Genomic DNA, 16310 nt, shown 5'->3' on the forward strand with positions numbered 1-16310 from the left:
CACTATACTTCATCCCCTTCATCCTGGAGCCTATAAAACAGGGGTGGGGAATCTCGGGCCTGGGGTCCCAATCTGACCCCCCCCCCCGGAGTTCTCCAGAAGGCCAAACCACCTTCCGCCCAACCATCGAATGTTTGGTGGCTTCCTGGCGTTGGTGCTGTTCCCCCCACCCCACTCTAAAAGGTTGAAATGCCTCTCCTAAGGCTTAGGACTGGCAGCATGAGCTTTATGCTACAGTATGCAGGGATTTCTGGTTTGGGGCCCTATTCTTTTTTGCTTTCGGCTCTGCCCCCTTTTGTCTTTGCCTCTGCCCACCACTGGGCTGCAGCCCCCAAGACATTCTCTCACATGGCATCCAGCCCTTAGGCTGAAAGAGGTTCCACACCCCTACTGTGCAGCCCTGTGGCTTACCCTGCTGAATGCCCTCATATTTCTTCCCGCAGCAACTGAAAGGCAAGATCTTGATCAAAAATAAGAAAGTCGGGACGCTGGAAGACACCCTCCGACGGAGGGGCGACAGATGCCGGGGTCAGACAGGAGAAGTTGAGGAAGCCTCAGCCTCGGAGGATGACCTTGATGAAGACCCTTCAGGGTATCTGCTAAAGAAAACACTTACTCGGAAGGCGTCGGCAGCACCCTCGAAAAAGGACAAGAAGGACAAGGTAAGCCAGCGGAGGCTGGTGGCTCCAGTGCCAATGGGGTGGTGAATCTGCTCCGGGTTTCAGCCAGAACCAATCAGAACTCTAAAGGAGTGTTGGACTGGGAGCTGGGAGATCCGGGTTCTAGTCCCCACTCAGCCATGGAAGCTCACTGGGTGACTTTGGGCCAGTCACCGACTCTCAGCCCAACCTACCTCACTGGGTTGTTGTTGTGAGGATAAAATGGAGAGGAGGAAGAGGATAATGTAAGCCGCCTTGGGTTCCTTGCAAGAGGAAAAAAGGCAGGATATAAATGCAATCAATCAATCAATCAATCAATCAATCAATGCAATAAATAAATAAATAAATAAGCGAGCTATCCAAGGGTGAATCCACTCCAGGTTTCAGCCAGAACCAGTCAGAACTCTAAAGGAGCTATCCAAGGTTGAATCCCCTCCGGTTTTCAGCCAGAACCAGTCAGAACTCTGCACCTTGGATAGCTCCTTTAGAGTTCTGACTGGTTCTGGCTGAAAACTGGAGCAGAGACACCACCCCACTGACACCGAAGCCACCAGCTTCCACCAAGGTAAGCACAGATCAAGCACACCAGCTGTTGGTGAGTATTGCCTGTTTAAATGCAAGGTGCCTAGGAACCCAGGAACATGCTAGCATAAGAAGCTGCCTTAGAGCAAGTCAGTCCATTGGTCCATCCAGCCCAGGATTGTTGACACTGACTGGCAGCAGCTCTCCGGGGTTTCAGGCATGGGTTTTCCCTGCTCAGCTTGGAGATGCTGGGGATCAAACCTGGGACTTTCTGCATGCAAAGCTCAAAAGAGATTAGGAGCATGCCCAGCAATTAGCAAGATAGCTCATTGTGACACCCTAACACTGTTCCGTAATGCTTTGCATGCTGAGGTCACACAACCAGCGGCAGCCGGAGGGGTGGTTTGTTTGCTGAAACCGCCATCACTGTGTGGTGCTGGAGGAGGGAGGGGACTTCCTATCCACACCTCTAAGTACCAGGAGAACCATGGGGTGCCAGTGCTGATGTCAGCAGCCCACATCAGGGGCAGCACTACAGCTTGGGCTGGACCTTTGGACTACGTCCAGGGGTCCATAGCCCAACCCCTCCAAATGACCACCCAGAGAGCAGCAAGCGATGGGGGCATCAGGAAAGCAGAACCTGTCTTGCGCTAGATCAGGTCTTGGCTGTTTGCAAGCAAGGACAGGGAGCGATGCAATAGAGTAGTCAAGGTGGAAAGCAAATGGTCATGCACACAGGTTTCAGTCGAAGGAGGTTCAGGCTAAGGCAGGAGTGCTCAAACGCCAGGCAGAGGTCAGAACGCAGGCAGGCAACAAGAATCAGGCAGCAGCAGGAGTAGTCAAGAGAACAAGCAAGAAGTCAAACACAGTAAGTCCATCAGGTACATTATGCAGTCTGGAAGCACGGTCACTGAGCAGTCCAAAAGGTCAGAAAAGATAGCATCACTCACAGGGCATGGTTCAGCAGGCAACGCACATGGCAGAAGCGGGATGGACCAAGTTGTTCCAACACTGTGGGTTTCCAGTGAAGGCTTTTAAGCCCAAAGCCAGCCAGATCCTACCCAGAGCTCAGCTGCAGCGATCCAGATCCTAATCCTGAGGAGTCCCTTTCTCCTGAGGGGACCTTTTCTGGAGGCGAGCCCTCCTTCGCACAGGAGCCCTGCTAGTCACTTGAGGCAACGATGCTCCCAGAGGTCAGTGGGTAGCTCAGCCTCTGCCTCAGAGGCAGAGTCCCTTTCTCCTGACAGGGATGGCCCTGCAGCCACTTCTCCTGAGGGCTCAGACTCCTGTGGGTCTGGTGGCAGTCCCTGGTCTGGGCTACCCTGAGTTTCCAGGGCCCTTAGCTCCTCCTCAGAGAATGACTCCTCCAGTCGGGGCGTGACATCACCGAACTCCACGCTGTTCCTGTAAGCATGATGGGACTGTGATTTAAACAAGCTTAAAATGCAAGCATGCACATGCTCAAAGTTGTTGTGGTGGTTGGTAAACTTTCTAACATATTAGGAATATAGCAGCAGTTATAAAGCATGGAATTGGTGGATGTGGGGTGGTGGGAAGAGAAATATTAATAGCGTGTTTCACAACCAGCTTGGGCACTTGTGAATCACCTAAAAGAGGACACCAATTTGCATAAAATCTGCATGTGCTAGTTTATATGTATAGATGCAAATTTAGAACGAATTATTGTAATTTCAATAGAGATACTGTACATCTCACCATCTTGTGGAAGGCTGTGATCAGGTGACCTCTCTGCCTTGCTCAGTCTGCTGTCCAGGTGCTGTTCATGGGCAACTTCAAGGCCCAGCTCTTCCTTTGGATGGTTCTTTATCTTTAAACCAGACTTGGACTGGACAGCCAAATAGAGGACTGTCCTCTGTGAAAAGAGGACACATGACACCCTACATGAGGAGCTCGGCTGAGTGGGAATTTGAACCCATGTCTCCCCAGTCCTGGGTCAACACTCCAACCGGGCTCTGTATGACTAATTCACAATGAGTTCAAATCTTGTAGTGTGTGTGTTTCTCTATACACAAACACTTCAGCTCCCCAGTGTTTGGCAGGTAAAACCGAAATTTTTAAGTGTAAGGAGCATTAGCTAGTCATCAATATCCACTGGTCATTAGGTGATAATCAGTGTCCGCTGAACAAGAATCTGCACTATCAGATGTCTCCAATGTTGTCTCCAATGTTAGTGGGGCTGTAAATCCATTCTTGGTTTCAGTCAGAACCAGACAGAAGTATAATGGATCTATCCAAGGTGCTGAAACTAGTTTGTGGATAGGGTTCAGCACCTTGCATAGCTCCTTCAGAGTTCTGGCTGGTTCTGACTGAAACCCAGAATGGATTCACAGCTCCGCCGAAATCGAAACCACCAGCCTCCACCGGCAGCTATTCTTTTATGCAAAAGGGCAGGGAGAAAGCCACCTTGATTTTCTCATGCCGCAGGTCCATGATGACGCTTGTTAAACTTTTGTTTGCAGCATAAGGTGAAAGTGGCCATGTTGCTGTCCGAACTTGTGATTTTCACCGCTTCCCGGAAGTTTGTCAGCTTTGAAGATTCGAGGGAGAAACAGAAATGCTATCAAAATAATTCCATCGGGGAAGTGAAAGGCCAGAAGCTCATAAGCAAGAGAGGTAATCTGGAAGATTTATTATCCTAAATAAACATTTGCTATGATATTTTTTAAAAATGTAACCTGTAGTCTTTTATTGTCCCAGGTCACTTATTTGTTCCAGGGAACAGAAGCTTCACATGCACAAGGACCTCCCCTGTTCACAATGGCTTCACCATTTATTTTAGTGGAGGAATCAGACTGTCCTGTGCTTCTTTCACTGGAACTGTGGAGTAGCTGCTGTGGCAAGGGATCCTTGTGTTCATCTGAGAATATTTAGTTATTTGGATCAGGGATTGCAGGCATGGTCCAGCCAAAGTTAAACACTTTATGTCTCATTGATTTCAATGGGAGAGAGTTCAGTATGTGCTTAATTTTCCCACTGAAACCAATGGGACATAGTAGCTCTTAATGTTGGCTTGAACATGCTCTACTTAAAAAAAAAAAAGCGACAGCAGTTTCTCTCCATTATCATGTGGGCTTTTCATTTCTAAATCAAAGGTGGGATTTCCTCTAGTCTATTGTGCACTTGATATTCTGTTATCCACAGCTTATTCATGGCTATGTCAATTTCTAGGGCCCCTGGCTATGTGTGTGTGTGTTTTTTTAAAGTGTAGCTTTTGAACACATGAAAGAGATGTAAGGAAACATCCTGGAAAAAGATATGCAGGCCTGAATATTGTACGGTGAATTTGTCACAAATCCATGTAACACTTTTTCACCTTTTAAATATTAACAACTTGCCATTTTTTTTTTAAAAAAAAAGTTGTATGCACCATTTCCTATGTGTAATATGATTTTAAAAATTTCTCTTTGCAGCTCCCGACTTTGTCGGGCACACGGTCCGCTTCATTACAAGAATTTACCCCAAAGGAACGAGGACAGACTCTTCAAATTATGATCCGCAAGAATTCTGGAATGTTGGGTGCCAGATGGGTAGGTCTCTTTAATATAATATTGTATCCCATGTATGGTGTAGCACAGCATTTTTAGGTGAGGGCTGGCCCTACCATTAGGCATATGTGGCAGTTGTCTCAGGCAGCAGTTGCTGGGAGATGGCAGCAAGGTGCTGGAGAAGAGAACTGTATGTCACATGACCGTCTCTGAACCCCCTAAGCTAAATTGCTGCCTTCAGGTGCAGTGGAAGATGCTCTCTCTTTGTCAGTGTAGAAGAAAGATTCATCTGCCAGTCCAGTCAGCTTTTGTACCTGGAATGGGATTGAGGTGCCACTTTGTTCTTTGTCTCAGGCAACAAAATGTCTTGGGCCAGCACTGTTTTAGAGATAAGGTTCAGATCTGAAAACATCTCAAAGGGGCCTGAGGGATAAAAATGGGCAGGGGGCTGAAATGGATTGGCATACAAGCCCACCAAAAAGATCTCTCAGGCCCAAACGGCATATGTCCTGGGACTGCAGAAGTGAGAGGGAAAGAACCAGAGCTGTCCCAAGACATTTTGAGGCCTGAAGAAGAACAGAAAATGGTGCCACTCCCACCAGGTCAAGATGCATAGTGCCCAAGGCTGGAAAAGTTATTTTGCCATTTGAGGCAGAAAATCCCACAAGTCCTCTCATGGGGACTTTAAATATAAGAGTAATAATAACTTAAACAACAATTATCTGCCCTTTGAAGACACCCAGAATCAGCTGCCTGAGAGGCAGCTGCCTCATTCTGCCTGATGGTAGGGCTGGCTCTAGAAAGAACAGTTTGGCCCCCTCCATCAGCCAAAGGAACAAGAGCCATAGACTGTTCTTCAAGCAAGAACACCAGTAAGGGGAGAACACCTTGGTCCCAACTGGATATAAATCCCCACTTATAGCTCAATATTTTGGTCTGGCCTTGAAGACCTACAGTATCTCTCCCCAATACCTTTTCCCTCCACTCCCCTTTCCTTGTGTGTCTTGCCTTTTTAGTTTGTATGCCTGATGGCAGGGCCTCTCTTTCTCCTTCTCCTTCTCTCTCTCTCTCTCTCTCTCTGATGTGAGCCTCTTTGGGAGACAATAATTGTACAAAAAGTGGGATAAAAAGGAAAGGAAGGAAGGAAGGAAGGAAGGAAAGAAAGAAGGAAGGAAGGAAGGAAGGAAGGAAGGAAGGAAGGATGCCTTTCAGCTTGCTACTGTGGTCCAGAGAACTAAGGAGGGTAGTAATGGGCAGGGAGAGGTGAGACATCTAATTGAATCAGTCAAGAAGGACATCACTGTGGCAAAATGGGGAACTGTTGTTTTTATTCAAGCTGCATTATATTTATTGCTGGAGATAGCCATATGGAAGGTGGAACTTTAGGCTAATTAAGCTTCATTCCTGGTCTGGGATTGGCCTGTGGGGTTCTGAGGGGATTGGCAATTGAAGGGAGAGAGAGGCAGTTATGACTGTTGGGAGTTCAAAGAACAGTTAGGGGAGTTGAGTGGGAAGCTGAGGGAGAAAGGAGTTTGATATCATCATGTGTGCTGGTTTTATAGTTTTATAATAAAATAACTTCATAAGAAAAGAAGACATGGTTATTTATCCAGCCAAGGTAAATACCCACATGGACCAAAGATGGCAGTTTATATATCAGCAACATAGTTTCCTTTGTATACTTGAGGGCACAAGGTAATGATGGAAGAGAAATACCTCAAGTGGTGAAAGCAGGCTGGTAATACCAGCATTAAGCCAATTTAATCAGTGAACAAGGACATTACATACACTGGTCCATTTCAGATGTAAAGGGAATCTATGGTTTCCAGCGAGGTGGACAGGCCCAGTGAGCTTTGGACTCATGCACCCACCTACCATCTTCTCCTTTTTTGTCCACCAGAGGAAGAGATGAGAAGCATATGTTTTCAGTTTTAAACTAACCACAGTCCCTACGACATCTGAACTGAAGAAACTGTGGTTTGTTTAAACTATGATTTCAGAACAAACTAGGTTTGGAAACCAAACTCTTTCAGTGCTGCATTTTATGGTTTTAATTGTGAACCACCCAGGGAGCTCCAGCTATTACATATCCAGAAATGTAATGAATGAATGGATAGGTAGGTAGGTACGTAGGTAGGCAGACAGACAGACAGACAGACAGACAGATATAGATGGGTGGATAGAGAGAGAGAGCTGTGTGTGTGTGTGTGTGTGTGTGTGTGTGTGAGAGAGAGAGAGAGAGAGAGAGATGATAGGATAGATAGATAGATAGATAGATAGATAGATAGATAGATAGATAGATAGATAGCTGGCTTCACCTAGATGTTGCCTTGGTGATAGTGAATGTATTGTTGGGGGAAAATGCAATTTCTCATTCTCAAATTCTGTAATAGCAATTCTGCTTTGCTGGCCACCCAAACAGATTCCAGGTCCTCTTTCTGTAGCACACTGCCTAATATTCCCCTCTTATCTTGTCCCTCACATCGCAAAAGTAGCAACAGATTCATTATATGTGCAGCAGCTGGGGTGGGGGAAATAATTACGTCTCTCTTCGTGCTCTGTGCAACCATCATTGCTTTTATTTTTTGGTCTTCCTTAATGGCATCTGCGTAATGTATAACAAAAGACAAATTGATCTATTTTATGATATTAACTCCTTGGCACCAAAAGCATTGACTGGATGCATTGTTGGCTGTGGACATCCTCCTGGCGTGAAAAGATCATTAATGGAGTGCCACTCAGGATTCATGCAGCCTGCACTGCAGAAAATTGGATGCTTTATAAATGTCACTGTAGGAAACAGAACTGAATGGGTGATGGGTGGAAGGAGCAACTTTATTTCTATGAATTTTTAAGAAGTTCTGAACCAAAGAGTCTTTCCTTTGGAGATATAACTATTTGAGGTTGTCCTCATGTTGTCGGTCACAGAACCTTTATTATGGCAGCCTTCTGAACCAACTTGGTGCCCTACAGATGTTTTAGACTGCAACTCCAAGGATTCCTGGCCATTGTCCATGGTGGCTGGGGCTGATGGAAGTTCAAAACATCTGGAAAGCACCAGGTTGGGGAAGGCTGTATTATGGCAACAACAATAAAGTCTCTCCTTCAGAGTTATTATGCATGTCTTGTACCTAATGAATCTTGATCCTATGTATGTTCCATGGAATTCAATGGGACTTACTCCCAAGTAAAAATGCACACGACTGGGGAGAGGCCATAGCTCAGTGGAAGAACACATGCTTTGCATATTATTATTATTATTATTATTATTATTATTATTATTATTATTATTCTATAGCTCCCCATAGCCAAAGCTCTCTGGGTGGTTTTCAAAGATTAAAAACCATTAAAATACAGTACACAAAGATTAAAAGCCATTTCAATAAAAACAGACAAATGGACAGTACACGCAGAGACAACATACTGTATATCTAAAAACAACTTTAAACAATCAACCATAAGTCAAATCCAGGACATGAATAAAACTCATCTTATGCTGCCAATTGCCTGAGAGGAGAGAAAGGTCTTAATGTGGTGCCGAAAAGATAACAATGTTGGTGCCAATGGGCCTCATTGGGGAGATAATTCCGTAACTGGAGGGCCACCACTGAGAAGGCACCTGGTGGAAGACCTTAGTGTATCGGTAGGGGCATGCAGAAGGTCCTAGGTTTAATTCCTACCATCTCCAGATAGGGCTGAGAAAGACCCTTGCCCAAAGCTTTGGAGAGCCACTGCAGGTCAGTGTCAACAATACTAGTCTAGATGGACCAGTTGTCTGACTTCCTATAGGAAGGCAGCTTCCCATGTTCTACATCAGCGTTTCCCAACCTGGTGCCAGCCAGATATTTTGGATCAGCCCAGCCAGCCTGGCCAATGGTCAGGAATGTTGGAAATTGGAAGTCCCAAACTTCCAAATTTGGAAGTCCCAAACATCTGGAAGGCACTAGGCTGAGGAAGGCACTAGGCTGTCTTAGATGCTTCCTTATCATACCATCAACCATATTTCTTTTCATCTCTTTTCTGTTTCATGTCTATCATGTTAGTGTTTTAGAAGGTTGGAAAATGGGTTGCAGTGGAAGTGTTCACATATTTATTTATTGGAGACAATTTAATGCCCACTTTTCAGTGCAAAAATTCTCAAGGTGCAGAACAACAAATGAAAGAAAATATGATCTAAACACAACAATAAAATTATCAAATAGGACCCCAAAGGGAGAGGCAAAACAGCAGCAGGTAAAGCCAAATAAAATGAGTTAGGCCAATGAAACATTACAAGTCTTGTCTAAAATAGACAAGAGCTTCCCAGCCTGAGTTCAGTCTTTAGCATCTATAGTTAAAATGGGCAAGACCTCTTCCTGCCTGGGACCCTGGAAAGCCGCTACCAGTCTGAGTAGGCAACACTGGGCTAGAAACAGTGCTGGTTCTAGGATTTGGAGGACCCATTGATTAGGGAGGTCAGAGAATTCCGCCATGGATCCCAGGGAGGCCGAATTCCAGTGAATACGGCCCCCCGGAATCTGTGGCGGAACGAAGCAACCCCCTTGCCACCCCGCGAAATGGGCCTGGAACAGAGCCTACCTTGTGTCGGCCGTTCTGTGCTCCGCGAATGGCGGCCGCATCTGCAGCCGCCATTCGCATTCCATCGAATGGCCATGATAGGCTACGTAAGTATTTATGTAGCCTATCACAGCTAATGCAGGGATGCCATTTGCACCCCTGTCTTTTGCCATGATAGGCTATGTAAATATATACGTAGCCTATCATGGCAATAGGCAGAAACGCAAATGGCGGCCGCCATAGCAGCCGCCATTTGCGTCCCTGTCTTTTGCTGTGATAGGCTACGTATATATTTCTGTAGCCTATCATGGCAAAAGACAGGGGCGCAAATGGCGGTGGCTACAGCGGCCGCCATTTGCGTCCCTGCGCAGCCCAGCAGCTGGGTGTCTGGCTGCGGGTGGCCCCGGCCGGCGGCTCTGCGGAGTTGCCATGGAGCGGAGCCGGCCAGGGAGAATTTTGGGGGGAGGAATGGAGAGCCTCCCCCCCACCGCGAATGACCCCATGTAGAATGAGGTAAGGGATTTGTACATCCCTACCATTGATCTGGTACAGATTGTTACCATTTGCATGCTTGATGGGCACAGAGCCAGTGAACAAGCAGGCAGTTGTCAGGGTTGTTTCTGAGAGGAGGGAGTGGGATACCAGTTCAGATGCTGAAGGAGAACCGCCATACGCAGGGGAGGTGTTTTCCCAGGCTAGTCTAGACATGACTGGGCTGGCTTCTCAGGTTACAAATGCCCAGCTGGCTGAGGATGAGGGTTCCTCTCCACACACCCCTGTGAGAGACAGCGAACAGAGGGAGGCAGGGTGTGGAGAATCTGATCTAATAGACGCCAGGCACAGATGCAGAGCAAAGAGGGAGAAGGCAGGGGCGGAACCTAGTTGGTCTACCCGATTTGCCTTGCGTGAGAAGCTGTGCTCAGAGACCTCACGAGATAGAGGGCCCTCCCCCCCTTAAGTTAGGCTAGTGAGCTCGCCTTCCTCTTCAAATGGCGAGCAACTCTTTTAACTACCTTTTGATTTCCCCTGAAGGCATTCCTTTGTAGACTGAGAGTCACTGAGAATTTGCATCTGTATGACCCTGGTAGTAATGGATTACAAGCTGTATACTGAAGCCTCTCCTCTGTGTTTGTCTTCAGCGTTGATGAAATAAAGTGGGGGCTAAAGGAATCCTGACAGCAGTGACATCTAGGGCTCCTTCTGATCACCAGTGCCTGGGCCAGACCAAGAGGCAGGTGAACAAGCAAAATGCAACGGTGATGAAGAGGAGCAACTTCAGGGGGTTCTTTTCCATGGGTCCCTGTTGGGGTGTGGGCCTTGGTGGATGCCCAACCACGCCTGCCTTTGATGCCAGCCCTGGCTAGAAAGGCAGATTGTCTAACCTGGTTGGTATAAGACAGTCTGCTAGCACCTTAAAAACAGGTCTTAAAACCCCTTCAGATGGACCAAGATGCCAAGTCTGATGGACCTCAGCAGACAGCAGCTTCTGTAATTTCATGGAATCACAGAACAGTAGGGTTGGAAGGGGCCTATAAGACCATCGAGTGCAATCCCTGCTCAGTGCAGGAATCCAAGTCAGAGCAGCCTAATTTAGAAACCACCACTGAAAATGTTCTCTCTCCACCAGGCTAAAGGATCATGGAACCATCAAGAGGATTCTCTAAACTAGATTAAAAAAAATGGGAGGTATATTATTCAAGCATATTAAAATAGGGAAGATCTCACATAAGAGGCCTATCAAAATCCTCTTGTTTTTGAGGAACCACAGTAATACAAAAGAAGGGGGCCTGATATTACAGTGTTGGAAGGATAAACACTCACCTCCTATAATACAGTGGGTTGAAGGCCTTACAACACTTTAAACATTTGAATGGGTGGATATGGATACTTATATGGATATTTGGTCTGCTTTTGTTGAAGTTTATGTATAATTCTTAGAAAGCTATATTTTCTTATATCTCTGTCTGTCTACGAAAGATAGAAAGACTAACAACAGGGTATTACAAATATATATATTTAAGCTAAATGTTTCAGCTTCTGCTCTCATCAGCAGCTGTGCTGTTAAATTGATATCAGGAGTGGCAGTTTGGAATGCCTGGAGATGAAATTTCCTTGGGAGAAAAAACCCGGAGGTATGAGCGGTATAACGCCTACTAATTGTCCTTCAGGTCAAGGCCATTGGGACTAAGAGTTCTCAGTATACAGATTCAGAAATTTTCCCTTTTGTCAAGCATGTCATTGTCTTTTCTTTGTTCTGTTGGAAGCAACTGTAAATCTGAGAGACTATGTGAAGGTGAGTTGAAATGTCTCCAGTTTGTTTTTTCAGTGAGAATTTGCAGATTTGTGGTTATGGAATCTAGTTCTTAGGTCTGTTGTAGTTTTCCCTACATATTGCATACGACATCCTTTTTTTTTTACATTCAGTGAAATAAACCACATTAGTAGAAGTGCATGCTAATGATTGTCTAATGCAATAAGTTTTGTTAGTAACTGTGCTCCTGAAAGGAGTGGTTTCTTGGACGTAACTGCAGGTAATGCAACACGTTGATTTACTTTGGTATGATCCTGGATTGCAAGTATCTTGTTTAAGTGCAGCCTTAACTAACAATTTACACAGATTGGGTGGTTTTCTGAATGCAATGCATGGTGGAGAATTAATGGATTCTGTTAAATGAGCACAATAGGATATAATAGGGTAACTATTTTTAATTATCTTGTGGTAATTAGGGGCAGCAGGATGGTAGCGCACAACAAATGGAATGCAATTTTCTTTTGAAGAGTTAGCCTTTGCATCACAAAGAAAGGTATGCCTGGATATTACTGATGCTCAATTGACGTTGAGGTCAATGGTGAGACTAGGGTATCGCACTGCTGGAGATGTTCTTTAAGTTTATCACAACTTCCGGAGAAGTTTTATTTGTTATTACAAATCTGTTTTATCCTAAGACCTATATAATGTTCTTCTTTATATGGTTTGGATGTCATGTCTGGCAATTAAGGTACAGGTGGGAATCTGTGGGTTTACAATATAAGTCTGTGAAAATTTGATGGCTTTTTGTGGTTAAGAGGACATCCAGGAAAGGTAATTTTGTATTTTCAGTTGTGGTGTTATTGGTAAATTTTTTATCGTTGGGTGGATAGTGTTAATAAACTTGATAAAAAATCTCCAAGCTATCCCTTCCATAATCCCAGATGACAAACATTTCATAGAATCATAGGATCATAGAATAGTAGAGTTGGAAGGGGCCTACAAGACCATCAGGTCCAACCCCCTGCTCAATGCAGGAATCCAAGTTAAAGCATCAAAACATTTAATCTATGTAAAACCCACACACACACATACACACACACACTTCACAGGCATGCACTGAAATCAGTATATTCACATGTCTGTAGATACATTTTTTTCTTTTCCTCTTTTTTGTTTTTGTTTTGTTTTGTTGAAATTTCACAATAAACATTTAATTTTAGAAAAGAAATAGTGTGTGTGTGTGTGTGTGTGTGTGTGGTGAAGACCTTTTTATTCTCCCAGCATTTTAGCTTCCAAATCTTTTAGCTCTGGTGTTTTAAATCTATATTTTAAATCTCTGCATTGCTCCTAGGTTTTATTCTGGTTGTACTTTTATATTGTGGTTTTAAGCTTTCATATTTTATATTGTTTTATGCTGCGCTTTGTGGCTTTAATTTTTGTGAACTGCCCAGAGAGCTTTGGCTATTGGACAGCATAGAAATGGAATGGAATGAATGAATAAATTGCATAGGCTAGCCTGAGCCCCACCCATCCACCCAGTGGCCATGCCCCCTCTATCCACATGTTTAGCTGGTGTGTAAAGAGGGTATAAGTGCCCACTGATATGTTGTGCATAGAGGTCTTCCACATGAGAGGGAACCCTGGCCCAGACATGGTCCCTCTTTGTGTTGAGGAGCTCTAACATGCATACATCAGTAAGTGGATAGACCCCTTCTCAAGGAACATGCATCCAGTCAGAGTGGACATGGTCACTGCATGTGTGGGCAGAGGGGGTAGAACTAGCACATGACATAAGAAGAGCCCTGCTGGATCAGAACAAGGGCCCATCTCATCCAGCATTCTGTTCACACAGTGGCCAACCAGCTGTCGACCAGGAACCTACAAGCAGGGCATGAGTCTATGTTCCCCAGCAACTGGTGTACACAGGCATACTGCCTCTGAAACTGGAGGTAACATATTGAACCCCCTTTGGGTTCTAATATTACAAGAGAGGGAGAAATGTGTCTTTGCACCTCCATCACATGTACTTTCAACAGAGGAGTGGCGGGAGGTCTGAACCCCTGGGGGGTGGGGAGAGAGTTGAAAATTATGTTTGAATTTAATTATTTCTTAACAGGAAGTTGCATCCAGGATCTGCCTCCTGCACGAAGGAGGCCTCCGTGGGTGGAAGGTCCCTCTGCTTGGCTTGGGTGGGGGGCTGCCCCTTCCCCTTCCCCTCCACGCCACAGCTCACTCCATGCAGAAGGGCCTCCTGACTCTCTGTGTGGAATTTTCGGCAGGCTGGACTGGAGGGACTGCCAGGGAAGGAGCAGGCAGGGAAGTCTGCTTCTGCCATCTCAACTGATCCAGCGCAAATCTGGATCTAGCTCCATCTCCATGTGAGGATTTCTTGGGCTTTGCAGTTCACATTTGGGTACAATATGGGGTATGGGGAGCTTAAAGTTTAAGGGGTAAGAGGTGATGTTTGTAGAGGGTTGATGCTTGGGTTGCAGTGGGGCAAGCAGGAAGCTGGGCATGTCAGTTGCTTGCTAGAGCTTAGAAGAGTAGTGGGATAAGGGGTTCAACTGATATCATGTATGTTATTAGATGAGGCTCCATACATATCTCTAAGGATGTGGCAGCTCTAAGGAGAAAGTTATCACAGGACATTCAGAGGTTGAAGAACAGAGCTGGTTCCAACTGGTTTGGAGAAAAGGAGAAGGAGAAAGGAGTCATTTGACCACAGAAATGAGACATTTTGGGGGTAAAAAAGATGTGTCAGAGATAGGAGGGAATATTTGGGAAATGTGTCATGAGATGGGACGTATAGGATTACATGGACCAATAGCTGTAAAGACATCAACTTTAAGAGGGTATATAACAGGTTACATGGAAGGGATCAGAGCCTCTCTTTTAGGAGAGGGTCCCTTCTACAGGTAAAAGCACTTGCATGAATGGTAACCAAATAGAGCCGCTAGAAGTGTGAGTATTATGTTTATCTTTGCTTTGCTGGCTGAAGGTTTTTGTGCTTGTTAAATGTTACTTTTATTTATCTTTCTTTAATAAATGCATTTAGCTTATGTCATTTTTTTAGTCCTTACCTTATTCGTAGAATTTAAGTACATCTGAATGAATGTGAATACTCTGGTCTCAGTCCCCAAAGGAACCTCACCAGCAACATCATGGCCAAGCTGAGGCTGTTTAAAGCAGGTGTGTCTGGGTATCCAATCCCAGGGACCCTGACATTTTAGCCTCCATTTCCCCCCCCCCCCTTACACCTGTATTCCTATCTTTCTGGATACTTATTGTCTTCCAAAGCAACTTAACATCAATCAAAAAGAGAGATCCCCGCCATCAGGCTTACAAACCATAAAGGCAAGCTGCACAAGGAAAATAGAGGTGGGTGGGTGGACGGGGGAAAGCCATCATTTGTTCAGTATTATATTTTTTTTTAAAAAAACCCACTCACTGAACAATTCCTTTTGATGTATGCAACTGAAAATATGTTCCTCCCCTTCCCCTTTCAGTGGCCTTAAATTTTCAAACACCTGGAGTACAAATGGATCTGCTAAATGGAAAATTTTTGGACAATGGTGGCTCCGGTTTCATCTTAAAACCAGAATTCTTGAGAAGGAAGGACACAACCTTTGACCCATTTGATGTAACTGGGAAGTATAATCCAGTTACACTTACGATAAAGGTAAGATGGTTTCACTGAACCCTTTCCTTATCTTTTTAGGGAACTATAACATAGAATGGATTGAACTCACTTCTACTAAGCACTGATTACATGCTCTGTTGTCATATTGTACACAGGGGAGGCTGGTGGATCCAATTTTGGTGGGATGAAGATTCCATTCTGCGTTTTACCTACAACCATCCAGGAGTCTAAAGGAACTATCTAAGGTGCTGGACCCTTTTGGAGGATAGGGTCCAGCACCTTGGATAGCTCCTGTGACTCCTGGCTGCTTGTAGGTAAAACCCAGAATGGAATCTTTACCCCACCGAAATTGGATCCACCAGCCTCCCCTGGTTGTATACCTTCCCAAGTTAATTTGAGATTCAAAATTTCAGATATCATCTGGCTGTATACCACTGGTGGAGGGGGGCCCAGGTCCCTGAAGGTAATCTGTCTTGTGGCCTCAGAGGAAGAGGGTTGCAGCACCTGTATTCTCCTCTCCTTTCCTATGCTTGCCCTTAGTCTTCCTGTGTGCCACGAGAGTAGGACAGAGTCTTCCTTGGCCTAGCTTGGGTGGGGAACCTTTTTCAGCCCAAGGGCCACGTTGATTCTGGGCAAGCATGTCGGGGGTCGCACACATAGTCTCTCACCTACGAACTCCCTCACCTATACGTACACTCACTCACATTCACTTACACATCAGCTCTCTGCCACTACAATTAGGCTTTTAAAAAGCCTCCATTGGTAGCAATGGAGGTTTTTTAAAAGCCTGATTGCAGCGCTTCAAAAAAAATCATATACATACATACATACTTATTTGCTGGGGGCGGGTGGGTTCACAGGGTTGGGGAAGAGAGGGTTAGTTCTCCCCCCCGACATCAATCTCCACCAAAAATGCCCGCCACGCTGTAATTAAGGTTTTAAAAGCCTGCATTGGCACCAATGGAGGCTTTTAAAAAGCCCCACTTACAATGTGGGAGGGAAAAGGGTAAATCCCATTTCTCTGGCCTCTGATCAGAGATAAGAGCATGGACCAGATGGGAACCTCCCACAGGCTGTATCTGGCCAATGGGCCAGATGTTCCCTATACCTGGTCGGCTGGCTGGGCTTTGAAATACCTCTTGACAACCCTGGAATACCTCTCTGAACTCCCCTGA

General features: G+C 45.3%; 1 protein-coding gene across 1 annotated transcript in view; it reads left to right on the plus strand.

The window, feature by feature from the left end:
• The window catches only part of LOC146339378 (1-phosphatidylinositol 4,5-bisphosphate phosphodiesterase zeta-1-like), a 62555-nt gene that overhangs the window by 27466 nt on the left and 18779 nt on the right, over nt 1-16310 (plus strand). Inside the window, exons 7-10 of the mRNA XM_084811701.1 lie at nt 444-662; nt 3662-3815; nt 4613-4729; nt 15002-15174. Of these exons, the coding sequence (XP_084667827.1) occupies nt 444-662; nt 3662-3815; nt 4613-4729; nt 15002-15174 (663 nt within the window). The remainder of the gene's footprint in view (nt 1-443; nt 663-3661; nt 3816-4612; nt 4730-15001; nt 15175-16310) is intronic.

This window comes from Heloderma suspectum, chromosome 7 (assembly GCF_057233095.1).
Source record: "Heloderma suspectum isolate Gila_16-S chromosome 7, 16-S_ref, whole genome shotgun sequence".
Lineage (NCBI taxonomy): Eukaryota > Metazoa > Chordata > Lepidosauria > Squamata > Helodermatidae > Heloderma > Heloderma suspectum.